We start from the raw sequence: 25433 nt of genomic DNA, 5'->3' as shown, positions 1-25433 counted from the left end.
GTGTTGCTGGCACAGATTGAGACACTGGGTAAGCAAAAATGAAAGCAGGGGAGGCCAGGCGCGGTGGCTCACACCTGTAATCCCACCACTTTGGGAGGCCAAGGTGGGCGGATCACTTGAGGTCAGGAGTGCGAGACCAGCCTGGCCAACACGGTGAAACCTACTAAAATACAATAATGAGCCGGGCGTGGTGTCACATGCCTGTAATCCCAGCTACTCAGGAGGCGGAGGCTGCAGTGAGCCAAGACTGTACCTCCAGCCTGGGCAACAAAGCAAGACCCTGTCTCCCAAAAAAAAAGCAGGGGGAAAAGATCGGGCTGCGCACCCTGAAGGAAGAGACAGGAGGTTGAAGTTCAGGAAGACAAGATGGAAACATTCTTATATCCAGATCTGGGTGGTGCCTGCACAGAGCACACATATAAAACTTCACTGATAAGTATGCTTAAGACCTGTGCCATTTCCTTATATAACCTACACCTCCATGAAAACCCAAAACAAACAGGCCACAACCTCCCTGTTTGCTATCCTTTATTAAAGGGCCCACATCCTCATGGGACTCCAGCCAAACCAGTCAGGTCCCCCAAATATAGCAGGAGGCCTGGAAGGGGAGGGGAATGACTTATGATCCTACCATGCCTCCGAAGAAACAGAAACCACCACAGACAGACAGACAGACACACAGGGCTGGGGAGAACTTGCCTCACTCTCAGTCCTCTCCCGCCTTCCCCTACTCGAAAAGAAAGTCAAACACTGGCTACGCAGCCCCCCAGCCCCCCACCCCACCCATAGCAGCGTTTGTGGGACACACCCCCTTGCAAGGGGTGGCCCCGAGGCAGCTTCCTATCTCTCTCTTCACTTTGGTTTGCTCCTGGCAACTCCGTGCCCTCTTCCTTTCCTCAGCCTCCGGCTCGGTCTCCCCCTCGTCTTCTATCACCTACTCGGACCTTCTCTCTCATCTCCTGGGCCTCCCTGCCCCAGCGCTTCCAGGGAAGCAGTGTCTCGGGCGTCTTCCCTTCTCCTAGCAAGGGGCCCCACCAGGCCCTCTGCCCAGGATGTGGGACTCACACAGCCGCCCCACTCTCCTTGAGGTCAGGGGCAGAACGCTGCCGTCTCATTCGTGGGGGAGTAGTGTATGGGGGGTAGCGGGGCCCTGGGGGCCGCTGGGCTGGGTAGGGTTGGGGTGGCTGGGGATAAGAGTTGTGCTTTTTGGGCTGGAAGTGCTGGGGTTCAGGCTGTGCAGAACCCACTCCCCGGGATCGGCCCCCTCCATCCAGGGAGTTCCTGCGGGGATGGTGGGACCTTCGGGGACTCGGAGGCCGGCGGGCAGGGGTGGCTGGAGGGGGAGTGACCTCCTCAGGGGGTTGGGGCGGAGTTGGAGCCTCCCCGCTCCCCATCCCTGGCCAAGACTCCCGGTGCTGGGGGTTGCTCTTGAAGGGGAAGCGTAGCTTGCAGTCGTGAGGGGGCACAAAGCGGGCTGGGGGCCTGCGCAGCCCCCCGCCCCGGCCCCCAGAGCCCTGCAGTCCCTGCAGCCGTAGCTGCTCCTGCTTGAGCCAGCGAAGACGACCACGACGGAAGGCAGGGTCCTCCTCCATGAGCCGTGACACCCGCTCCCAGCTTGACAGTGGTGGCGAGGGGGGCCGGGCTGACGGCATGCGGTCACTGGGGGCTACCTCCTCTGCTGCCTCTGATCCTTCAGGCGGGGCCCAGGGGACCTCACCACCTTCTTCATTCTCATCCTCATGATCCTGGGAGGGAGGAGTGAGAGAAAAGGAGAAGGGAAGTGAGGAGAGCTGAATCCTCAGGACATGTGGATTCAAGAGGGACCTGGAGTGGCTGGATGTCAAAGGGTCCAGAGAAAAGCCTGGAGATAAGGAAGCTCGAAAAATAGCGGTTTAGGGCCAGGCGCGGTGGCTCACGCCTGTAATCCCAACCCTTTGGGAAGCTGAGACGGGCGGATCACGAGGTCAAGAGTTCAAGACCATTCTTGCCAACATGGTGAAACCCCGTCTCTACTAAAATACAAAAAAAAAAAATTAGCCAGGTGTGGTGGTGAGCACCTGTAGTCCCAGCTACTCAGGAGGCTGAGGCAGGAGAATCACTTGAATCTAGGAGGCGGAGGTTGCAGTGAGCCGAGATTATGCCACTGCACTCCAGACTGGCAACAGAGCGAGACTCCGCCTCAGAAAAAAAACAAAACAAAACAGCACACTTTCTATCAGTGGGTCTTAGACTTCACTGTACTTCAGAAACACCCAGAGCTTACTATAAATGCAGATTTGTCCCCAAAGAAGTGGATTCAGTAGGTCTGGGGTGGAACCCAGGAATCTATTTTAATTAGCAGCCTGGTGACAGCGAGGTATGTGGTTCATAAACGATATTGAAAAAAACCATGCTATACTTCAATGCAATTTTTTCCAGACTTGGGGAAGGTTAGGCTCTGAGATGGAAGGTTCAGACTCCTAAAGGGAAGAGCTGAGGGAGGAGAGAAGGGAGGGAGAAGGCCGGTCCTACCTGGGCCAGGGGGATGACCCTCTCCATGCGGAGCATGCGGTCCCGCAGGGCCTGCAGCTCCCGGTCCTTGCTGCTGTTCTGCAGCTTCACCTCCTGCAGAATCCCCGTCAGCTTGTCGATGTGAGCCCGGAGGTCCTCCACCTCCGCCCCTCGGGCTCCCTCCTCACTGCCACCACCACTGCCAGCTCCACCTCCTTCCTCCTCGCCTACAGTGTCCCAGACATCCCGGGCCACAGCCCTCCAGGCGTCTCCGGGGCCCTCTGGCTTGCCATAGGTGCGACACAGCTCCCGCATCTTGAGGGCGGCCAGGGCCTCAATCTCAGCCCGCCCGTGGCGGAAGTCAGCCAGGGCCACCTCGTAGCAGATCTCCTTCACCGCTTGCATCTTCAGGTCAGCCATGGTGGCCCAGCGGGGGTCTTTGCCCTGCAGCCTGCGTCGCTGAGGGATCTGATAAACCCTGCGAGGGGCCCTGCGCTTGCCACTGCTGGGCAGACCACAGCGTTTGACAATGGTCTGGACAGTGGTGGGCGGCAGCTGCTCCCGCAAGGAGGAGATGAGCCTCCAGCTCTCTTCACAAGAGCGCTTGTCAGAGTCATCCCCGCTGTCCGAGTCTGCATACTGAGGCCAGAGAAAGAAAGAGGAAGAGAGGGCTAAGGACATCCAGAGCCCATGTGTCTTGGCCCAGTGTGTCCTAAGGACAGTGGAAACACGCCCGTCAGGGAGCCTGGGTTCAAGTCCTGCTCCACCCCAACAGCGCACCCTTGGGCAGACTGCTTAACGCTGCTCCTCTAGACAACAGAGATAATGACGGGATCTACCTCCCAGTTCCATGTGGAGTACTTAGAACCATGGCTGGCACCGAGAAAGTTACCATAAGTATTAGTGGTAGCTAATCAAGTGTGGAACTTTGTGCAAGACTTAAAAGACCATTGAGGGGTCGTGGCTCGTGCCTGCAATCCCAGCATGTTGGAAGGCCAAGGCAGGAGGATCACTTGAGCCCAGGAGCTGAAGACCAGCCTGGGCAATGTAGTGAGATCCCCATCTCTACAAAAAATAAAAAATGTAGCCAGGCATGGAAGTGCACACCTGTGATCCCAGCTACTCAGGAGGTTGAGGTGGAAGGACTGCTTGAACCCAAGGAGTTCCAGGCTGCAGTGAGCTATGATCAGGCCACTGCACTCCAGCCAGGGTGACAGAGCAAGATCCTGCCTCAAAAACAAAACAGAAAGTCCACAGCTGGGTGCGGTGGCTCATGCCTGTAATCCCAGCATTTTGGGAGGCCGAGGCAGGAGGATCACCTGAGGTCAGGAGTTCGAGACCAGCCTGGCCAACATGGCGAAACCCTGTCTCTACTAAAAATACAATAATTATTAGCCAGGCATGGTGGCAGGCTCCTTTAATCCCAGCTACTGGGGAGGCTGAGGCATGAGAATTGCTTGAACCCAGGAGGCGGAGGCTACAGTAAGCCGAGATCATCCCACTGCGTTCCAGCCTGAGTGACGGGAGACTCTGTCTCCAAAAAAAAAAAAAAAAAAAAAACCACAACAATCTTAATACCAACACAGGTGGTACTTGGATATGGTGAAAATCATAAACTTGGCCTAAGAAACTGGAGTATGGGAAGGCCTGGTCAACTGGAGGAATCTTCCTTCCTCACAATGGATTCCTCCTGTAGTCACATCTCTCTTCTGGCTTTTTCCCCTTGGACCCTTCCCCTTACCCCCATGCCCGTTTCCCACTCTGGCTCAGCGGTGAGCACTGCACTCGGACTCAGGCTTGCGGCTCATCTGCCCATCAGCCTATCCCCAGCCCCTGCTGCCCCTCACCAGTCGCTGCTGCTCCAGCAGAAGATCGGCTTCTTCCTTTTCTTTCCGGTACTGATTCTCCAGATCCTGCAGCCTGTTATTGGACAGGGAGGGAAGGAAGAGCAACCCTGGTGAGGTATCTGACAAGAGGAGGACATGGGCCCAGAGGCCCGGGAGGGACAGCCAAGACGGCCATGGGGCATGTGGGTACCCCCCTCGCACCTCTTCTCCATTTCCAGCTTGATGTCGATGCCTTGCTGCTCCAGCAGCTCCTTCTGGGCAAAGTTCCAGTCAACTGGCTCAGAGGGCGGTCCTGGGGGTGGGGGGACCCCTCGTTCCCGTTCCAGCCTCGCCTGCTCCGGGTGGTTGAAGCGGAAAACGTGGTTCTTGCCCATCACAATCCTATTCCCTAGAGATGGGAGGAGGGAAAAGTAAACTCGCTCCCCAACAGCACCAAATCCATCCCTACACCCAAGGCATAGAGAATCTGGTGCAGGGGCTGTGACACCCTCCCCTCCATCACCCCAAGTCTGAAGGCAGCTGGAGCCTATGCTCCCCTGGCTGACACCCAGGGACCAACCCCATTCCTGTCAACCAAAGGGAATTGCGAGAGCTTGGCATCCTCTTCCTGTTCCCTGTAGTGGAAGGAGAAACCAAGACCTGACTCCTTGACCTTCACTTCCCAGTTCCTTCTTTATATCCCCGTGCTATTTCTGATGTATTTCGGGGTCCTCCCCTAGGATGCACCCAGAAGGACCTCCTTGAGACTTCCTACACACAGCCACACCCCAGAACCCTCACTCTGTGACACATCTTCTACCTGACTTCAGCACCAGCGGCTCCGTCACAAGCTTCCCATTCACATACGTCTCAGCTCCTTCACAAGGCTCCAGAGTGACCACCACTGAATGGAGGGGCAGTGGAAGGGGAAAGATTAGACCCTGGAGGAAGGTGCGTCATGGTCACAGACTCCCACCTTGCCTTACCCCAAAAAACCACACATGCACCACCAGTCCCACCCCCAGTACCTGTGGGGGGTGCCATGGCCCCTCTGGTGGCAGGCAGCACGGGAAAGGAAGAGCAGAAGGAGGGTTAGAGCCCCAACTACAATTCCCAGAAGCCTCTGCAGTGGCTCCTGACTCATCTATCTCTATCCTCCCCAGCAGCAGCTTAGGAAACCAGTAATTGTCAAAAGGATTCATTCCTCATGTTTAACTGCTCAGAGGCCCTGTCATTTCTGCCTTCCAGATGTCCATTCCTACCTTTCCCACTGACATTATCCCTGGTGGGGCCTGGGCTCCTCCAGCAGGCTTCTAGCCCACCTCTCTGCCTCATGCATCTTGCAAACTGCCACCTGATTCATCTTCTCAAGCCACAGCTGACATGTGACAAGAGAAAGTCAACCCAACCCAAACATCCATCAAGCTGCTCCTCAGTACAAATCACTGAGCCTGCCAGTTTCTGGGGACACGAAGATGCACGAGGCAGCTCCCTGCCCTCGAGGAGCAGTGGCCATTGCCACAGAGGAACCCTGGTATCCCAAAGGCCCAGGCTCTGCAGCTCCTTAGCCAGGGATGCTGAACAAGTCAATTTAACTTCTGTGATATTCTATAAGATGGGATAATGAAGTCTGAATGAAGAGTGGTTAGAAGGCCCAAATAAGTAAACCATAAAATAACATGCAAACATGTGTTTTATTATTGTAATACTTATACTAGAAGTAACAGAGAAACACAGAAACTGGGATGAACTATAATATCAGGCAGGGATGGGGACAACGGATGCTGCTGGGAGAACAAGGAGAGCAGAGGACTCAGCTTAGGAGCAGAGGGAGACTCAGAAGATGATGGGGAAGAGAGGCAGCCAAGGGCATCACGGTGGGTCGGGGAAACAGCAGCAGCAGAAGTGGACAGCAGGACGGGATGCGGGGGTGCCATCTATCCCCACCTTTTCTTCATTTCCCATCATGCCCCAAGATTCATTTATTGATTCAAACCCAAATATACCACACTCCTACTATCTTCCAAACACTATTTTATTAGGTCTCAGAAATACAGTGGTGATATAAAACAAAAAATCCCTGCTCTCATAGAGCTTACTTCTGTCTGGTAAGACAGACAATAAACAAGATAATCTAAAGTCATTTAATCATGATGGATGGCTTTTTTTTTTCTTTTTTCTTTTTTTTTTGAGATGGAGTTTCACTCGTTGCCCAGGCTGGAGTGCAATGGTGCAATCTCGGCTCACTGCAACCTCTGCCTCCTGGGTTCAAGCAATTCTCCTGCCTCAGCCTCCTGAGTAGCTGGGATTACAGGCATGCGCCACCACACCTGGCTAATATTGTATTTTTAGTAGAGATGGGGTTTCTCCATGTTGGTCAGGCTGGTCTCGAACTCCTGACCTCAGGTGATCCGCCCGCCTTGGCCTCCCAAAGTGCTGGGATCACAGGCATGAGCCACTGCGCCTGGCCAGATGCCATTTATTAAAACTAAAAGAAGAGGGGAAAAAGGCATTTAATTCTATTAATATTTTTAAAAGCAGATAATCTAAAGTCCTCTCTAAAGAAGGGAATAGGGTTGGGCGCAGTGGCTCACGCCTGTAATCCCAGCACTTTGGGAGGCCGAGGCAGGTGGACTGCTTGAGCTCAGGACTTTGAGACCAGCCTGGGCAACACAGTAAAACTCTGTCTGTACGAAAAGTACAAAAATTAGCCAGGTGTGGTGGCACAGGTGTGTAGTCCCAGCTACTCAGGAGGCTGAGGTAGGAGGATCACTTTAACCCGGGAGGTTGAGGCTGCAGAGAACCATGATCGTGCCACTGCACTCTAGCCTGGGTGACAGGGCAAGACCCTGTCTCAAAAAATAAAAATGAAAATGAAAATAAAAAAGGAGGGAATAGGTGTTATGCAGGGAAAGTGGGGCTGGGTGAGAAGACTGCTCCAGCTTGGCCCAGGCAGCCTTACCCTGAACCCATGATAATCTGACAGTCTAGGGCAGAGCTCACAGCACAGCCCCTGGTGCCTGCCATCCTGTGTCTGAATCCAGTTCTGCCATTTTGTTTCGTCTTTTGCAAATCACCTAACCCCCGAGAGCCTCAGTTCTCTCACCTGTGAGCTGTGTGAGAAGATGCGAACGCAGAGTAGATGGCCAGTAAAAACCATTCTTCTACATCCGTACCTGTCTGTGCTGCCCCCGTCCTCTCTGCCTGTCTCTGGCCAGGTCTTAAATCTGCTGTTAAGAACTGAGGCCCAGGCTGGGCGCGGTGGCTCACGCCTGTAATCCCAGCAATTTGGGAGGTCAAGGCGGGTGGATCACCTGAGGTTGGCAGTTGGAGAAACCCTGTTTCTACTAAAAATACAAAATTAGCCAGGTGTGGTGGCACACACCTGTACTCCCAGCTACTCGGGAGGCTGAGGCCGGAGAATTACTTGAACCCGGGAGGCAGAGGTTGCAATGAGTCGAGATCGCGCCACTGCACTCCAACCTGGACGACAGAGCGAGACTCCAACTCAAAAAAAAAAAAAAAAAAAAAGTGCTGACCATACACGCCCCAGGTCCCTTGTCCCCTGGAAGGTGTTAGGCCAAGCACTCCTAGGTCTCTGAGGCACAACGCACACACCAGGTCCAAGCTGACAGACAGCACATGTGTACCACGTCCTTCCTCCCTACCCAACTCATTTTCACAGAGACTTTGATTGAGCTTATGTGAATCCAAATCATTCTATTTTTTTTAAAGTGTCAGAACGAAAACAAACTGGTGACCTCAAAAATACACCTCAGCAGGTACAATGGCTCACGCCTGTAATCCCAGTGCTTTGGGAGGCCAAGGTGGGCGGATCACATGAGGTCAGGAGTTCAAGACCAGTCTGACCAACATGGTGAAACCCTATCTCTACTGAAAATACAAAAATTAGCCTGGCATGGTGGCGCGTGCCTGTAATCCCAGCTACTTGGGGTTGAGGCAAGAGAATCACTTGAACCTGGGAGGTGGGGGCTGCAGTGAGCCAAGATCATGCCACTGCACTCCAGCCTGGGGGAGACAGCGAGACTCCATCTCGAATGGAAAAAAAAAAAAAGGCCGGGGGCAGTGGCTCACGTCTGCAATCCCAGCACTTTGGAAGGCCGAGGCAGGCGGATCACCTGAGGTCAGGAGTTTGAGACCAGCCTGACCAACATGGAGAAACCCCGTCTCTACTAAAAACAAAAATTAGCCGGGCATGGTGGCGCATGCTTGTAATCCCAGCTACTCGGGAGGCTGAGGCAGGAGAATCGCTTGAACCCAGGAGGTTGAGGCTGCAGTGAGCCCAGATCGCGCCATTGCACTCCAGCCTGGGCGACAAGAGCAAAAACTCCATCTCAAAAAAAAGAAAAAGACATCTCGGCAGTCATAGCTGGATAGAAGCAGGTTTTCCACAGGGATAAGTTCCGATATTCAAATACAGGTTTTTACTTAAAAAGGATCAGAGTGCTAGTTTTGGTTAACAAGATCAAGAAGCGCAGGATCTTCTCTTCAGCAAAATCCCACCCTCTGGCTCACCAGTGTCCCATTTCTACCTCAGAACCCTCGCCAGTGCCTGACCACGCAGTAGTCTGCCTTCTCAGGGTGGGTGCAGAGGGCCGGGCCTGTGGTATTCCTCCATTCATACCCATGAGCCCGAAGCCCCTCTGAGGACAAGGCTACATCCCATCTTTATATGGCTGCCCTCCCTGGTGCCCGACCCAGACCTCTGTGTTCAGTGTGTGGGGTGGAACATGGGGCCTCTCTCCCTGTCTGGCCTCTCTCACCCCCTCAGCCATTACCTTCTCCATCTGGCTGGGGGATGCTCCGGAACAGACAGTGTTGCTCCCGAATGAACTGTCCGGTCAGCTTGATGTCCATATCTACTTGGCCGACCCTGGGGAAGCAACGGCCAACGTTTGTGAGCATGTGCCAGACTTTAACCAAGCCCCTCCTCAACACCAGTTTATCCAACTCAATGAGCCAAGCCAATTATTCCCATTTCACAGATGAGGAAGCAGAGGCTCAGGGAGGTGAAATGGCTTGCCCGGGGTCATTCTGGTGGGCAGTGGTGATGCTGGGATCTGAGCCCAGGTCTGCCTGACTCTGAAGCCATGCTCTTAGTCACCATGTTATACAGCAGGCTCACTTCTCTTGAAGCTGGGAGAGCATGCAGGGCTGTGGAGGCAGCTGTTTAGAGATCTGAGGTATCTCCAGGGACCACCAGGGAAGGGAGACACCAATGTGGCCAACCCTTGGCAGCCACACCCCAAAAGCAGAGGCTGCCCCCCAGGCCGCTGGGTACACGCTACCTGGTGACGCCATCTTTGATGTGGTAGAGCAGACACTCAGACATCAGAGGGTCTTCGTTCAGGTTCACCAGGTGGGGAGTCTACGTGGGGAGAGAAAGGTGGTCAGGGGGAGCCAGCCAGGGGTGCTATGGAAAGGAAGAAAGGGAGCAGTGGGAGGAGACACCCCTCCAGGCCTGGCACTGCCAGCTGTGCCCCCTCACTCTGGAGAGCTGTCCTGCCCTCTGTACTCCTCCCATCGACATCCCTCCACCCTGATGACGTTCTTCGGTTCCCACCTCTCACACCAACCGCCTTCGGGACAGCCTGATCCACCCTCTCCTCACACAAGGGGCCTACATCCAGGTCAGCAACTCTTCCCAAGGCCTGTCTCTTCAGAAGCACCTCGACCCACCAGGCTCCCTGACCAGAAGCCCCGGACCCCCTGCATTCTCTTCTTCTTCCCTATATTCCTCTGTCTCAGGTCCCATCATTTCTTTCCTCAAAATGTACCTTGCAGCTTCTGGAGAGTTGGGGGAGACTGAGTGAGCAGACTGGTACTCCCCACCTTTCAACCTTGAATTTCCTACACACATGAATTACTTTCACAATTTAAAAATAAAAAGTGTCACTTCAACTTAAAAGCAAATGGAACAAACGTGTTTCTTGAAGCAGACTCCCTGACTCTTCCCCAGTGACTACCCCTCCCTGGGCTCTTTCACCTCAAGCCTGGGTCCCTGCAGCACCTGCCTGGGGCTGTCCCTGCCTAAGGTCCCCAGCTAAGTCCATCTTGAACACCTGAGTGATTGTTACGCTGCTCTGTGCTGAAAACCTGGCCCATTCCCTTCTCCCAAAGCACCGTCTCCTGACTTGTTTCCGTTACAATAGCCCTGCCTTTGCTGGGCAGTACTCTGGGTGGCGTACAGGCCATGCTGCCTCTGTACCCCCATTCATACCACTGCTGCCACGCCTGGGGAAGTCTCCCTTCCTGCCAGCTGCTGCCGTGCCACACACCTGTCCATCCCTTGGCACCACCCTGCCCCAGGCCCACTTGCCTTCCTGCCACCCCTCAGGTCTCCCAGCTTCCTGCCCACACCTCGCTATGGCCATGTCTTTGCTTCTCTGCTGAGACCTCTCCAGCTGGAACCCCAGGCCCGCTGGACTTGAGCCTACTTTTTCCCCTGGCATCCCTGGGCCTCCTCCATGTCCCGGCTCCAGTCCACCTGTCCAAGCCCCCCTCCCAGGCCTCTCTCCCAGACTCTGTACTTCCACTCAGCGGACCCCTGAGCACTCCCTCCAAAGCAGGCCTCCTGCATCCCTGACGGCCAATGTCTCCAACAACAGCCCCCCTCCCGCTCCGCCCCCACCTGCCAAAATCATTCACTTCCTTCACGTTCCTCCCAGTCTGTCTGAAATGCAACTTCCTCCAGGAAGTTTTCCTAAGCCTTCCATAAGAACACAAGACCCCTGCCTCTGCTGCAGAAGGACTGCCTGTGGCCTTTCTACCTCACCCTGGTGAAGCGCTAGGCAGGGTACAGAGATGAGTCAAGCCCAGGCACTGCTGTCCAGTCAGTCAGGAAATGAGAGTGTCAGCTAGGGGAGGTGAGGCTTGGCATGGAAACACCATTACAAGTGGGAAACGGATGCCTCATGGAGGAGTTTCTGATTGTCTCACGCCCTTGCTTAAGTTCATTTATTCATTCATTTGTTCCCAGGGGGTTGAGTGCCACTGTGTTCTAGGAGGGACTCACATGCAAAGAGGAACAAAGTGAAGAACTATGGGATTTCAAGGGGATTAGGAGGACTTAATGGAAGGGTAACATGGGAGCCGGCCTTTGAGGACGAGGAGGGTGTGGCCACGCACAAGGAAGAGCGCTCCGGGTGAAAGCAGCCTGGACAGAAGCACGGAAGCAGAAAGCACAGGGTACAGAAGGGAAACAGCACGGAGTCGAACCTCTATTTCTCTGGGAGCCACCTAACACTCAGAGCCCAAAGCTGTGTCCCCCACAGGTGTCTGTGTATCTTGTGCATCCGCCCTTCACCCAAGTGCTCCAAGGATCACTCCTGCGACACCTCTCCTGAGGGACTCCCATGCCCCTCCCTACACTGCAGTGTCAGGCCTGCTCTGGGACTGGCAAACACTGATGGGCTCCGGAAGCAGAAAGCAATCTATCCCTGGGGAGAGGGAACACGATTTGAGGCGGTGCTTCTCAACTTTTTCTTCAGCCCTATAACTCTGTTCAAAATGAAACCTTCTCTAGAAGCCTAGGACATCAAGCAGATAAGCAAGAAGCCGCTCAGGCCCAGGCTGGGGGTGAGAGCCCCAGGGTCTGGTCCTGTCCCTATCCTCAGCCCCTGAGAAGGCAGCTCAGAACCAGGTTTGAATACCACTGATTTAAGCAATCCTTAGCCCCGGTGGTGGGGGTCTTAGCAAGAGGAGGCTCCCTCCAAGAGAAACTGTAGTTTTTTCCTCTAGGACCCAACCATTCCCTGTTGGAGCTACTCACACCAAACCCATTTCCCCCATGAGTCTAACAGTTCTCTCCTCTGGCTTCAGACCACACGGCTTTTAAACATGAGAATAGTTCATCCTCACCACCTTGAGAAAAATGTAAAAGTGAACTACCCTAAGACACCTTCTCACCCATCACACTGGCAAAGAGAAAAGTCTTACTAAGCCAGAATGTGGGAAAGGGCAAGGGGAAATGGGCTGTCTTATATGTTACCCTTGGGAGTATAAATTGGTATGGTTCAAAAAATTAGCCGGGCGTGGTGGTGGGTGCCTGTAGTGCCAGCTACTCAGGAGGCTGAGGCAGGAGAATGGCGTGAACCCGGGAGGCGGAGCTTGCAGTGGGCAGAGATTGCACCACTGCACTCCAGCCTGGGCAACAGAGCGAGACTCCATCTCAAAAAAATAAATAAATAAAATAAAATAAATTGGTATGGTTATAATCTTCAGAGGGCACTTTGGCAACACAGATTAAAAATTTTTTTTTTTTTTTTGAGACGGAGTCTTGCCCTGTCACCTGGGCTGTAGTGCAGTGGCGCGATCTCAGCTCACTGCAAGCTCCGCCTCCCGGGTTCACGCCATTCTCCTGCCTCAGCCTCCCAAGTAGCTGGGACTGCAGGCGCCCGCCACCACGCTCGGCTAATTTTTTGTATTTTTAGTAGAGATGGGGTTTCACCTTGTTAGCCAGAATGGTCTCAATCTCCTGACCTCGTGATCCGCCCACCTCGGCTATCCAAAGTGCTGGGATTACAGGCATGAGCCACCAAGCCCGGCCTAGATTAAAATTTTACATGGCTACCATTTGACCCAAAATCTCCATTTCTAGGAATCTGCTCTACAGATAACACCCATTTGTAAGACTATGCATTGTAGCCTTTTTTGTAGTATCAAGGAATCGGAAACAATCTGAATGTCCATCAGTAGGAAGCTGGTTAAATACATTATCTTACATCTACACAATAGAATACCCTGACACCGTGAAAAAAAATAAAGGAAGCTTTAAAATAAGGTATGCAGGCCAAGCACGGTAGCTCACACCTGTAATCCCAGCACTTTGGGAGGCCGAGGCCAGCGTATCATTTGAGGCCAGGAGTTTGAGACCAGCCTGGCCAACATGGCGAAACCCTGTCTCTACTAAAATACAAAAATTAGCCCGGCGTGGTGGTGGGTGCCTGTAATCCCAGCTACTTGGGAGGCTGAGGCATGAGAATCACTTGAACCTGGGAGGCAGAGTTTGCACTGAGCTGAGATTGTGCCACTGCACTCCAGCCTGGGCGACAGAGTGTGACTCTGTCTCAAAATAAATAAATAAATAAATAAAATAAGGTATGCAACTACAACTATTAGAGAGGCCATGAACTACAACTATTAGAGAGGCCATGAATGTGTGCAAATGTGTATAGTCCTATATAACATATGCCTGTACATGTGTTATAACATCTCCTAGACAGCATCTCTAGGAGAACATTTTTTTTTTTTTTTTTTGAGACAGTCTTGTCTGTCACCCAGGCTGGAGTGCAGTGGTGCGATCTCAGCTCACTGCAACCTCTGCCTCCCCGGTTCATGCCATTCTACTGCCTCAGCCTCCCTAGTAGCTGGGATTACTACAGGCGCACACCACCACACGTGGCTAATTTTTTGTATTTGTAGTAGAGACGGGGTTTCACCGTGTTAGCCAGGATGGTCTCAATCTCCTCACCTCGTGATCTGCCCGCCTTGACCTCCCAAAGTGCTGGGATTACAGGTGTGAGCCACCACACCCGGCCCAAGGAGAATATAGTAAGAACTCATAACGGGCCGGGCACGGTGGCTCACGCTTGTAATCCCAGCACTTTGGGACTCCGAAGTAGGTGGATCACGAGGTCAGAAGTTCAAGACCACTCTGGCCAGCGTAGTGAAACCCCATCTCTACTAAAAATACAAAATATTAGCCGGGTGTGGTGGTGTGCGCCTGTAGTAATCCCAGCTACTCGGGAGGCTGAGGCAGAAGAATCGTATGAACCCGGGAGGCAGAGGTCGCAGTGAGCTGAGATTGCACCGTTGCACTCCAGCCCGGGTGACAGTACGAGACTTTGTCTCAAAAACAAACAAACAAACAAACAAAAACTCATAATGAAGGCTGCCTCTGAGAGGGGAAACTTAAGGGTGGGAAGGATGGAAAGTTACTTTTTTTTTTTTCTATAACAAAATGCTGTAAACTGAGAGACTTTTCACTGTACACACCTTTTAGAACTATTAGAATGTTCTTTCTGGTGTGTATTACCTTTATAAGAACAATTAAAACAAGAACCCTCTCCTTTGGTCTCCAGGCTTTGTTAGGTGGCATCTCTGCAAGCTCTCCAAGGAAGAAACCTCCACCCCACCAGTCTCCCCACTCCTTTCTGCTTTTTCTCCATCCCTGCAACCGTGGTGGAAGCGGCCCAGCTCCAGGTGTACAAAGGTGGCTGGAAGCCATGCTGAGAGCCTCTGTAGCCCCTCTTTCCACCTAGGTGTGGCTGGGTCCCAGAAGAGTCTGGCTCCCGCAGAAGGACCCTAAAGCCCCAGGGTACCCAGCCCCAGACAAGACCCCAGAGAAGCAGCCTGGCCTGCTGCCCACAGCTCTTTCACTCCCTCACTGTGACTTGGGCCAGGCAAGGCAAAACCCCTCTCCTCTTTTCAGAACAGGGGTTCAGTGATCCCTGCTTGCTTAGTCCCCCAGATGGACCTGGCTTTACAAAACAGAGAGGAGCCTTGTTCTGGTAAGCCATCACCTCTTCCAGGCAGCCCCCAGTGACCCTGTCTGGCTTAGAGCACAGTGTATCTGACTTAGGGCCTGATCCTCTGCTGCTTCACACCATGGTCCAGACAGGCTGGGCTGGTTCCCTGGTGGAACTGGAAGTTCGTGCTCTGCTCAAACTGCCCTCTGCACCATCCCTTCATTGGTATGCACCGGTACAGCGGTGCTGGCTGTCTATAGCCAGTGTCCTTTCTGACTGGTCAGTCCCTGTGCCGGATGGTTATTAATATTTGGAGTATCATTCCTGCCTCCACCTGAGCCTGACCTCTTCTGCCCTGCTCCTTCCTTCCTTTCAGCAAAGATTTATTAGGCACCTAAAACCTGGCGGCAGGCATGTGTCAGGCACTGGTGTGTCCCACTCACCCCAACATGTACCCCAGGCTGTTCAACCTCATGTTGGCCCTACTCCTCCATACCCCCCAAGTCCTGTCCATCTTTCAGGTTCCACTTTCCAAACCACTTTCTCCAGGAAACCAGCTGCAGCATAGCTCCAAGCTACACGGGTGCCTCCATCTATATAACCAACCCCTCGCTGCACTGGCAACCACTGTCTTACAACGTAGTGCTCACGCCTCCTCTATTCTCTTTCGTCTTGTCTTCCCAAGTTATCCTTTTGAAAAACAGATTTCTTTATTATCTTTTTGAGCATGCACAGAATACAAAACTCAAATGATACAAAAGCATGCACAGTGCCTCAGTCTCTATCCCAACCAACCTCCAATTTCCCAGGTCCTCTCCCTCTCCTGAGGCTGACTGTCAAATGGCTGGAGGGAGAAGGCAGAGATAACTAAACAACACAGAGATGAGGTGACAGGGGAGGGGACAGAAATGATGGCGGGACAAGCCAGGGACCTCAAAGGGAGTGATCAGGGACAGCACTCACTACCCTGCACCTGCTGCCTCTTTTCTAGACATCCAGAGAGCTCTCTAGGCCTCCTCGCTCGATTCCTCACTCACCTTCTTTGGAGAGAAGACACCCACAGTTCCCCCATCCTCCCGGACGGCCACCCCCATCTCAGCCAGCAATGCTTCTCTGTGGGCAGAGGAGAGGCAAATGTCAGTCTTACCTTCACTGCCCATGACCTCCTTCCCTGTGGGGCCTGACCTCCCTCGCAGCCTCCAACTCCACCCAGGACCCCAACTGTCGGCCCTCACACCTCTCCATCCTCAGGGCTTCCGTCTTGCGTAGCTTCTCCTCCCACGTCTCGTTCAGCTCAGCTATAATCTTCTCTGTCTCCTGGGGGCATAAGGGTGGGTAGGTTTCAGGATGGTCTGGGACAAGCAGACCCAGGGTAGGGATAACCTACCCTGGGGCCACGCTACTCCTAGAATTCCTTCTTTCTCAAGCTTGACTTTGGAGAAATAAACTCCCAGGAGTGCCCAGACCCCCAGCCCTTGCCAGCTCCAGCTTCCCACCTGCAGCCTCTCCATGGCTTCCTCAGGCCCAATCTGGGGCTCCGTGTTGGGGGAGAATGATGGCTCCAGCTCCCCATTATGTGTGGTGGGTGATGAGGGTGAAACTGGAGCCGGGGGAGATGACACAGCTGGCAGGGCGCCTCTGACACTCCCTTCTTCTGTCTTCAGGCCTGGGAGGGAGACAGAGGAAAAAGAATGAGGCTAAGGAAAGAAGGAGCTGATGAGAGACATCCAGGAGACCAAGAGCTTCACAGGAGGACCAGTCTGTAAGGACTACAGAAGACCGCTGGTCAGCCTCCTACCAGGCAAGGAGCCCTCCTACTGCAGCCATGGCAAATGGGCACCCAGTCTCTCAGCTTGAACTCCAGGGGTGGAGAGCTTGTTACTGAAGGAGGCGGCTAGTCCTTTCCACTATTAGATGACTTGCACCATCAGAAAATTCTTAGGTGGGGCTAGGTGTGGTGGCTCACACCTGTAATCCCAGCACTTTGGGAGGCCGAGGTGGGTGGATTACCTGAGGTCAGGAGTTCGAGACCAGCCTGGCCAACATGGTGGTCTCTACTAAAATACAAAAATTAGCCTGGTGTGATGGCACACACCTGTAATCCTAGCCACTTGGGAGGCTGAGGCAGGAGAATCGCTTGACCCCAGGAGGCGGAGGTTGCAGTGAGCTGAGACCACGGCATTGCACTCCAGCCTGGGCGACAGAGTGTGACTGTCTCGAAAAAAGAAAATTCTTAGCTGGGCCAGACACAGTGGCTCACACCTGTAATCCCAGCACTTTGGGAGGCCAAGGCGGGCGCATCACCTTAGGTCAGGAGTTCAAGACCAGCCTGCCCAGTCTAGAAACCTCTGTCAAACTTTTTTTTTTTTTGAGACGGAGTCTCCCTCTGTCACCTAGGCTGGAGTGCAGTGGTGAGATCTTGGCTCACCGCAACCTCCGCCTCCTGGGTTCAAGCGATTCTCCTGCCTCAGCCTCCCGAGTAACTGGGATTACAGGCGCCTGCCACCATACCCAGCTAATTTTTGTATTTTTAATAGAGATGGGGTTTCACCATGTTGGTCAGGCTGGTCTCGAACTCCTGAACTCAGGTGACCTGCCTGCCTTGGCCTCCCCAAATGCTGGGATTACAGGCATGAGCCACTGTGCCAGGCTAAAACCCCCGTCTCTACTAAAAATACAAAAATTAGCCAGGTGTGGTGGCGGGCGCCTGTAATCCCAGCTATTCAGGAGGCTGAGGCAGGGGAATCGCTTGAACCCAGGAGGCGGAGGTTGCAGTGAGCCAAGATCGAGCCACTGCACTCCAGCCTAGCGACAGAGCAAGACTCCATCTCAAAAAAAAAAAAAAATTCTTAGCTGTGTTGAGCTGAAACTGGCCCCATGTCATGTGTGCTGGTGTTTCTAGTTCTGCCCTCTGGGATAAAAAGTCTTTACTGCTTTCTCTTCTGCAAGAAAATCCCTCAAATGTTAGAAGGCAAACATCCTAGCTACCTTATCCTTCTCTTTCCAAGAACACTCATACTCCCCACACTGTGCCCCTCAGCACCCTACCTATCCTCAATGGGATGATCTCAAGACTGAATGCAGGGTCCACTCCTGACCCAGTCAACACGGATTACACATCCTCTGATTTGGACACTGTTTCCATCAGTGAGGCTGAGCATGACACGCTAGAAAGCACTCCACTGAGATCTGTTAGCTATGGTCCACTTCAACTCTGATGTTTTGCAAGAACTTCTGTCAAGAAAGTTACCCAGTAGCCTAGCCTCTTCTCAACAATTTACTGTTTGACCTGTAAGTATATATTGCCATTTTTTCCTGTAACGGTCATTTTATTAGTTCCAGGAGCCTGACAGGTACCTCTGGATCCTGATCCTCCCCTACAGAATTAGTCCCTCCCAGCTCTGTAACATCTGAAGACATACGTCCCCTCTCCACATCTGTGTCCACGTCACTGAGCACATGAAGGGTTTCATAGTGTGTGGTCCCTGCCTGGCTCCAGGACTGGGCAAAGGCAAGTGAGGAGGGATGGGGTGGGCCAAGGGGCATCCCTGAGCTGCCCCTCCCTGGAACCTCGACCTTCCAGAGCAGAGGCTGACAGTCCCTGAGCCATCAGCAGTTCCCGTAGCCGGGCTACTTCCTCCTGCAGCTCTCTAATCAGCCGGGCATTAGGGTCCTCGTTGATGATGGCATTGCAGCGGATTTGCTTAGTGCGGTCAGCATACCTGGGTGACAGAGAAGCAGGGTCGGTGAGGCCTGGGGGCAGGGGACCCTTGGTCTGCTGTTTCTCCTTCCCCCTCTCCCAGGTCTCAAGATATTGTGGCAGGGCTCCAGCATCTCCCCCGTCTCACGAGCAGGGTCCTGAGCAACTCACCTCTGAACTCCTGGCACTTTTCCTATGCTGCCCCATCCCTGCTAGAGCCAGAAGCCTCACCTGAGGGTGCTGAGAGTCTCCTCGTAATTGATGTCAGCAGGGCTCAGGGCTGCAATCATTGCTGTGCGTGAGTTCCCACCTGTGAATGGATTGCAGGGAAAGGCTTTAGCTGAGGGAGGGGCTAAGAAAAGTCAGACCGGGTCATAGGGCTGGGGCCCACTGCCCAGGCGGGGGTCTTATAGGGTCATGGTCTGAGGTAGGGGAATCTAGGGGGTGGAACTAACCATGACATCTGGTTATGGGAGGGAATGAGGTCAGGGAGATATTTCTGCAGGACAGTCACAGAACCATGGAAGGGAGATGAAGTCAGCAGTGCAGCAGTGGGTGTGAGATCAGGGATCAGGGAGGGGTCATGAGTAGCCAGGTCAGTGAGGCCCTTGGCTTGACGGGAGGGTATGGCCTTGTTCTCAGCATCAGGAAATCTTCAAAGGATGTTCCCTTTGAAGGGTCAGTGGGAGAAGTAAGACAACAGGATTTGGGATTCTCGGCATAGCAAGGGGATTTGTCAGACATATCAAAAGAGTTTGTGGGATGTGTCAGGGTCGGCAGAGAGAGAGGAAGAGGTCCTAACCCAAATTTTCCTTGAGCAGCCAGGTGAGCACAGAGTCCCTGTAGGGGATAAAATCCGACTTCCGCTTCTTTGATTGCTGGGGGATCAAAGGGGGAAAGAGGTTAGGGTGGGTCACTCCCCTTTCCCAAGCCCCTTCTCTTTCCACTGGTCTCACCATATCTGCAAGGGCCGAGATCACCTTCCCTAGTGTAGTCAGGGACTTATTGATGTTGGCTCCCTCCTGGAAAAGGATGAGGAATGTGGGGATGAGACCGTCTTCTCCCAATCTGATCCACTTCCCCTTCCTACCTCCCCAGTGAGAGTCTCAGGTTCTGACTAGAGATCTCCACATACAGCCCACAACACTGCCCCACAACAAACCACCCTCTGAAGGCCCCTCACCTTCAGGCGCATGCCCCGGGCCCCTGAGGAGTCAGCTCGCTCACTCCCAGCAAGGTCCACCAAACTGATCTTACTGACCTGGGGTCAGAGGAAACAGGCAGGAGATAAGGTGCGTGTGGGGGACAGGGCAGGCAAATCAGGGAAGCACCCAGCAGGAATGTGGGCAGCTAGCAAGGGCTAGAGCCAGGAGGAGGCGAGGGAGGAGGCCGGGGGAAACAGAATACGTGACAACAGTGAGACGGTGGTTACTCACTCAATTACAAATAGCTACAGGCCCACCGCAGGCATGGACAAGGGACACACAAGGGATCCAAGCCCTGTCCTGGGTCTCGTAAGAACAGCCGGGTGCAGTGGCTCACATCTGTAATCCCAACACTTTGGGAGGCTGAGGTGGGTGGATCACCTGAGGTCAGGAGTTCAAGACCAGCCTGGCCAACACAGCGAAACCCCGTCTCTACTACAAACACAAAAAAATTAGCCGGACCTGGTGGCACATGCCTGTAATCCCAGGTACTCGGGAGGCTGAGGCAGAAGAATCACTTGAACCAGGAAGGTGGAGGTTGCAGTGAGCTGAGATCGCACCACTGCACCACTGTACTCTAGCCTGGGTAACAGAGCAAGACTCCGTCTTAAAAAAAAAAAGTCAAGCAAACAGTAGAGGGGAACAGACTGATCTGACGGAAAAACGGTAGGGGTGGGGCGCGGTCATGGAAGTCCTGAGGAGGCACTCAACCCAGCATGGGCAGGGAGGGCCCAAGACCCTTCTACCATGTCACTGTCCCTGTTGCCAGGGGAGGTTGTGTCCGGCGCGGGATGGGGGGCGATCCCACCTTCTCCGAGTCCAGCCCCGTGAGCTGGTCATGGCAGCGCTGTGTGAAGACGATGGTAAAGACGGCATGGGAACGGCTGCTGGTCTCATTCATGTTGGTGGCAGCCACAGTCCTTGGGGGCAAAGGAAGCAGTCACTGGATCCTGCCTCTCACCTTCCCAACCCTGGCCCCCTTGCCCTCTGCTCCATCAGCCTGCCTCACCGTGCTTTATTTCCACAGTCCATGAGGTCAGCAATGTCTGCGTAGGAGGTCACAGCCAATTTGGACAGGTCCTGCACGTAGGGGCCCAGTATGGGGTGCTCCCGGACCCGCAGAGAACCCCGACTTTTGGGGTTCAAGAGGTCTCGTACCCGCTCACAATAGATCTCCATATAGCTCACCTGAGTGGGAGAAGCAAATGAGAAGTAACAAAACTAGCAAAAACAATGACAACGAAACTTAATCTGACTCCACTGGACATGATCCAGGTGACTGCAGCTAATACACAATGCGAAGCATTCTGCAGATGCTAGCTCAGCGACCTGCCCAACAAGCCAGGAGATGCGTCCGATCAATAGCATCTCCCAGATGAACATACGAAGCTGAAGGACAGAATCACTGCCCCAAAGTCAAGTCAGTAACCAGCAGAGCCAGGATTAGATCCCAGGCTGTCTGATTCCAGCGACAGCCCTCAGCAGTCTGGACCCCTCTCAGCCCCACCACCAAGACCCGGGCTTACCTCCACAGAGTAGGATAGCTGAGCACTTTGGTTCTCACTAACGCGAGAGAAGAGGTCCTCACAGAGCTGGAGGGGGACACAGGGAAATACAGAGAAGCTCCTGTTTGGGGCACACCTGAAGTGTCCAGCCACAGGCCAGGCCCAGTCCCAAGTGACCCAATTTAACCCTTGCCACAGCCCTGAGGGAGGGGTTATTCCCATTTCACAGATGGGAAAATAACCTCAGAGAGGTTCCCACTTGCCCAAGATCACAGGCTAGCATTCAGCCAGCCAGGGTGCAAACCCCAGGCGTCCCGACTCCCAAGCCTGTGTGCCAGGTTGCTATGCTGGACAGCCAGGGACAATTATGGTTAACTCTGTTAACTCAGTGGGCGTTTCTACAGTTAACACTCTGCTGATGGTACACAAGCCTGCAGGAGAACTATAGTCACAAATTATTATGAAACCAAGTAAAACAGTAGTAAGTTGTAAAACTGGCGCTCGAACCCAAGGCTCACTGATGCCAAAGCCTTGCTCTTCTCACTGAGGCTCATTGCCTCTGATAGGGGCAAAGACCCTCCCACCCCAGAGGGTTGTCCAGCTTGCAGTCAACCTCTATCTCCCATCACCAATGGTCTCAGAGCCAGGTCTCTGTTCCATAATCCTCAGACCCTGGTCCTTCCTTCCTCAGACGGCAGCTAAAGATGCTCCTGCCCTGGCTGCCCCACCAGGTCTTAGGCGTACCTGGGGCACGATGCCCTGCTGCCCTGGCTCCTGCCGCCCCATCATGGTATAGGATTTCCCAGCCCCGGTCTGCCCGTAGGCAAAGATGCACACGTTGTAGCCTTCAAAGGCGTGGAGCAGCATCTCTTCTCCAATGTCCCGATACACTTGCTGCTGAGATGCAAACTGGGGGTCCTCCACCTAGGAGAATGTGGGGGCAGAGAAAAACAGAGGAACCCTGGATATCTTTATCCTTCGTGTCTCTGTCCCAAGCGTCTTGCTTCCATCACTGATGATTCCCCAAATGTCCTGTGTGCCCTCCCACCCTCATCATTGTCCTTACCACCCCAAGGATCCTATGCAGCCCCTGCTAGTCCTAATTACCCCAAGGGATTCCGCCTTCCTGTGGAGGCCTCAATCACAGCCTAAGGGTCCTACCACCCCCACCCAGGATCATCCTCTCAATTCAGCCTGACTAATCCCCTGGGGGTCCTATTTCTTAACATGTCCCCTCCCCAGGACCTAAATCCACTGTCTCTCACTGCCTTGCTCTTCCCCCAGCCCAACAACCCACCGAAGTGTGTGACCAGTAGGAGTAGTCAAAGGTGAAGCTTTTGGGGGCATCCTTGCTCTGTTTAGGATTGATGATGGCTGAGGGGCAGGAGAGGGTAAAGGAAGGAAAGTCAAGGTTAGGTACTCCCAGTCCCTGCCCATACCCCAACCAGCCCCTGGAATCCAAGCATCCCACTCCTCACCGCTGTCCTGACTCATCTCTCCCCTTTAATATTCCCCACCCCCTCCAGCCACCAAAGCTAATTTTGGCTTCCTAGGACCCGCCCCCACTGAGCTGCCTCCCTGGATTGGGCAATGGAGGGCTCCAGGCCAACATTCCCCCTCCCAGGGACTGGGAACACGGGAAAGGCCAGCCTGCCCCAGCCCCCGCCCTTACAACTAGCACCTGCTCTATGCCCAGCATAACCCTCCTCTTAGTTTGGCCCAGCGGGACTGGCCTGTGTGGTGGGCCCGGCCTTCCCTGCCTGTGCCCAGCCAGGCCCCGGGGACTCACTCACAGGTGGTGTTGCCCTGCATGCTGACCACACACTTGGCATCCTGGCTGGTCTCACGGGCGTTAAAGGGCCGAACCCTCACTGCCACTTTCACCGAGGCACCAGCCATGGCTCCAGACACTCCTGCCCTCTTCAGCTGGAGGACAGAGAAAGGAGTGGTGGGGTCAGAACCACTGCGGGGACCCAGACATTGCCTCCCAGCTTCTTCCCGGAACCAGTCTCTTCACATCTCCCCCAGAGCCACCCAGCCTCTCAAGGACCCAGCTCTTATTCCCTTGGCTTTCCTCCCAAATGTCACTGTCTTGAGAGACTCCCAAAGGTATTTCTGCCTCTCTCCCCAGCCATATTCCAGCTTGCAGGAACCTGGGCGGTCTCCCCCAGAGTTACCTGGCGTCCTGGCCCCAGACCACGGGGGCTGTATCAGTTCTGGCTGCCACCGGCCCTCGTAGGGGGAGCCCCATCCTACTCCTGGGGCCTGGCCACACCAGCTGGGGCTCTGGGAGATACCCTGGTTGTGGGGGAAGAGTTGTTAGGAGGCACCTGTGGTTCCAGAGACCTGTCTGGGGTTCCCAGGTTGGAGGCCCAAGGTTATGGGAGGAATAGCAGGAAAAGTACGGACAGCTGCCCCTCTGGAGTGGCTGAATGCAATGTGAATCCAAGGGCAGGGACGGTGATATTTTTATTCCTTGTCACTCGCAAATGTACTGAACGTTCAGATAGAGGACAGAGAGAGAAAGAGGCTGGACAGAGGGCAATTCAGAGAGAGGGGCACATGGGCAGAGACGTGAGGGTGGCGGGAAGAGAGAGAGGAGGGGCAGAGAGTCACAGACACCAAGAAAATTAGAGAAATAAGACAAAAGGCAAGCCTGAGGTCATGCTATGAAGGAAAGAATGGGAGAGGAAAGGAGGAAGAGACACAGCACAGCAAACACAAGGCGTTAACGAGGCAGGGTGGGGAACTCCGGGGCCAAAGCACAAACTGGGAGCCCAGAAGAGAGACCAGAGAGGAAACTGCAAATGCAAAACCTGTCCTAAAAATCCCCCCCTAGTGTCAGCAAGGGAGAATCCAGTTCCCACCTGAAGCCCACAACCTCCATGCACCAGGCCGGTAGTGCGGATGGGCAAAGTCCAAGGACTGTAGGTAGGGCCCAGGACTGGGATCCACAGGGCCAGCTGTGTGGGCTCTAAGCCCCCTTGCCCAACCCCCAGCACTTCCTCCTCAGGATCCAGGACAATGGGCAGGGGAGGGTGGGGTCATCCTGCAGCCATCAGACCAACCCTCAGGGCTCCACCCTGGGGCGCCCAGAAATACCTGCGTTTGAGGGTAGAGGGTCCCTGAGGCCTCCCTGAAAGGGAGAAAGAAAAGGAAGCCGGCTGGCTGGTGCCAGCCCCAGCCTGGGGCTAGTGCTATGGCGTCCACTGCCCTGGGGAAGGTGCCAGGCTGGAGCCCAGGAATGTGGGTGATCGGGTGCCCACACCCTGGGAGGAGAGGCTGAGCAGCCCACGCCCACGGACAACAGGGAGGAGGACCACGAAGAGGGATAAGGGATGCGGAGCCCCCTCCTGTGGCCCCAGTGGGCCCCAAACTCCTGTCACACTGGGCCTCCCCTCACCAGTCTTTCTGGGCAGAGCATGGGAGGGTGAGGGGCTGGTCTGTCCCAGGACAGGAAGGGAGTAGCTGGAATCACAGAAGCTGGCTCAGGAAGAACAGCCCTGACCCCCTAGACCCTGACCAGGGGAGGGAAGGACACTGGTGGGGACAAGCGATGGTAACGCCGTTGCAGCAGCTAATGGGACAGGGAATGGGGTGGCACGGCTGGGGGCCAGCGGGGTAAGGGAATAGAGGTAGGGACAGGGGTCGGCCGGTGCAGCTGTGAAGGAGCCGTGGGGTACGAGGAGGATACTGGGCGGCTGGGGTGGGGCCGACCAGCCCGAAAGGGGGTCTTGGGCCACCTGCACCTTGCCCACCCGCCGGTTCTCACACAGGTCCCCGCCCGGCCTCTCAGGGCGGCCATGCGGACCCGTCCTCCTGTCCAGCCAGCCGGCGGCCGCCCGGGCCTGGCACCTCTCTGCGCCTCCGCGGAACAAACAGCACATGATCCCGACTCTCGAGCCTAGATCGCGCCGCCGGACCCCGGCTCCCCGCCCCCCAACCCGGCACATTCCTCCGCGGGCGTCCCTTCCCTCCCCCTTCCCCAGCCCTCACCTCGGCGCGGCGGGGCTCCCGGAGCAGCTCGGCGGAGAGGGACAAGCTTTCCGGGAAGCGTGAGGCGGGAGCGGGAAGGATCCGGGGCCGGTTCGGAGCTGCCCCCGCCCCTCGCCGGGTGCCCGGGCGGCGGGCGGCGGACTCGCGCCCCGGGGGCGGCAGCAGTAGCGGCGCCAGCGGCCGGCGCCCGCCCGGGCAGCGCGAGCTGGGGCGGGAGCGAG

General features: G+C 54.7%; 1 protein-coding gene across 2 annotated transcripts; it reads right to left on the bottom strand.

The window, feature by feature from the left end:
- Positions 1-511: 511 nt before the first annotated feature.
- Positions 512-25425, bottom strand: KIF1C (kinesin family member 1C). 2 transcript variants are annotated; one of them, XM_054459418.2, is made up of 24 exons: positions 25213-25407; positions 24319-24352; positions 23394-23514; positions 23010-23142; positions 22514-22590; positions 21961-22140; positions 21238-21303; positions 20721-20899; positions 20520-20631; positions 19690-19767; positions 19463-19528; positions 19309-19384; positions 18738-18816; positions 18383-18528; positions 16303-16472; positions 16044-16123; positions 15844-15919; positions 9626-9705; positions 9116-9210; positions 5137-5220; positions 4539-4725; positions 4338-4410; positions 2512-3129; positions 512-1745 (listed from the first exon to the last, which is right to left on the bottom strand). In XM_054459418.2, the coding sequence occupies exons 4-24, from the start codon at positions 23113-23115 to the stop codon at positions 1062-1064; spliced, it is 3312 nt and encodes a 1103-aa protein (XP_054315393.2). In that variant the 5' UTR covers positions 23116-23142; positions 23394-23514; positions 24319-24352; positions 25213-25407; the 3' UTR covers positions 512-1061. The 2 variants fall into 2 exon arrangements, with proteins under 2 accessions (XP_054315393.2, XP_054315392.2); XM_054459417.2 differs by lacking the exon at positions 24319-24352 and having other exon boundaries at positions 25213-25425.
- Positions 25426-25433: the final 8 nt, after the last annotated feature.

The sequence above is a fragment of the Pongo pygmaeus genome, chromosome 19, assembly GCF_028885625.2.
Source record: "Pongo pygmaeus isolate AG05252 chromosome 19, NHGRI_mPonPyg2-v2.0_pri, whole genome shotgun sequence".
NCBI classification, from domain to species: Eukaryota; Metazoa; Chordata; class Mammalia; order Primates; family Hominidae; genus Pongo; species Pongo pygmaeus.
Note: the sequence above shows the minus strand (reverse complement) of the source record. Positions and strands in the feature narration are given on the sequence as shown.

Coding starts and splice junctions, on each gene's coding strand:
- KIF1C (XM_054459417.2), bottom strand. CDS start 23,115: ATGGCTGGTGCCTCGGTGAAAGTGGCAGTGAGGGTTCGGCCCTTTAAC. Junction 22,141..22,513: donor CCTACTGGTCACACACTTCG/GTGGGTTGTTGG, acceptor ACATTCTCCTAG/GTGGAGGACCCCCAGTTTGC. Junction 18,817..19,308: donor GCTGCTCAAGGAAAATTTGG/GTTAGGACCTCT, acceptor ATCCATTCACAG/GTGGGAACTCACGCACAGCA.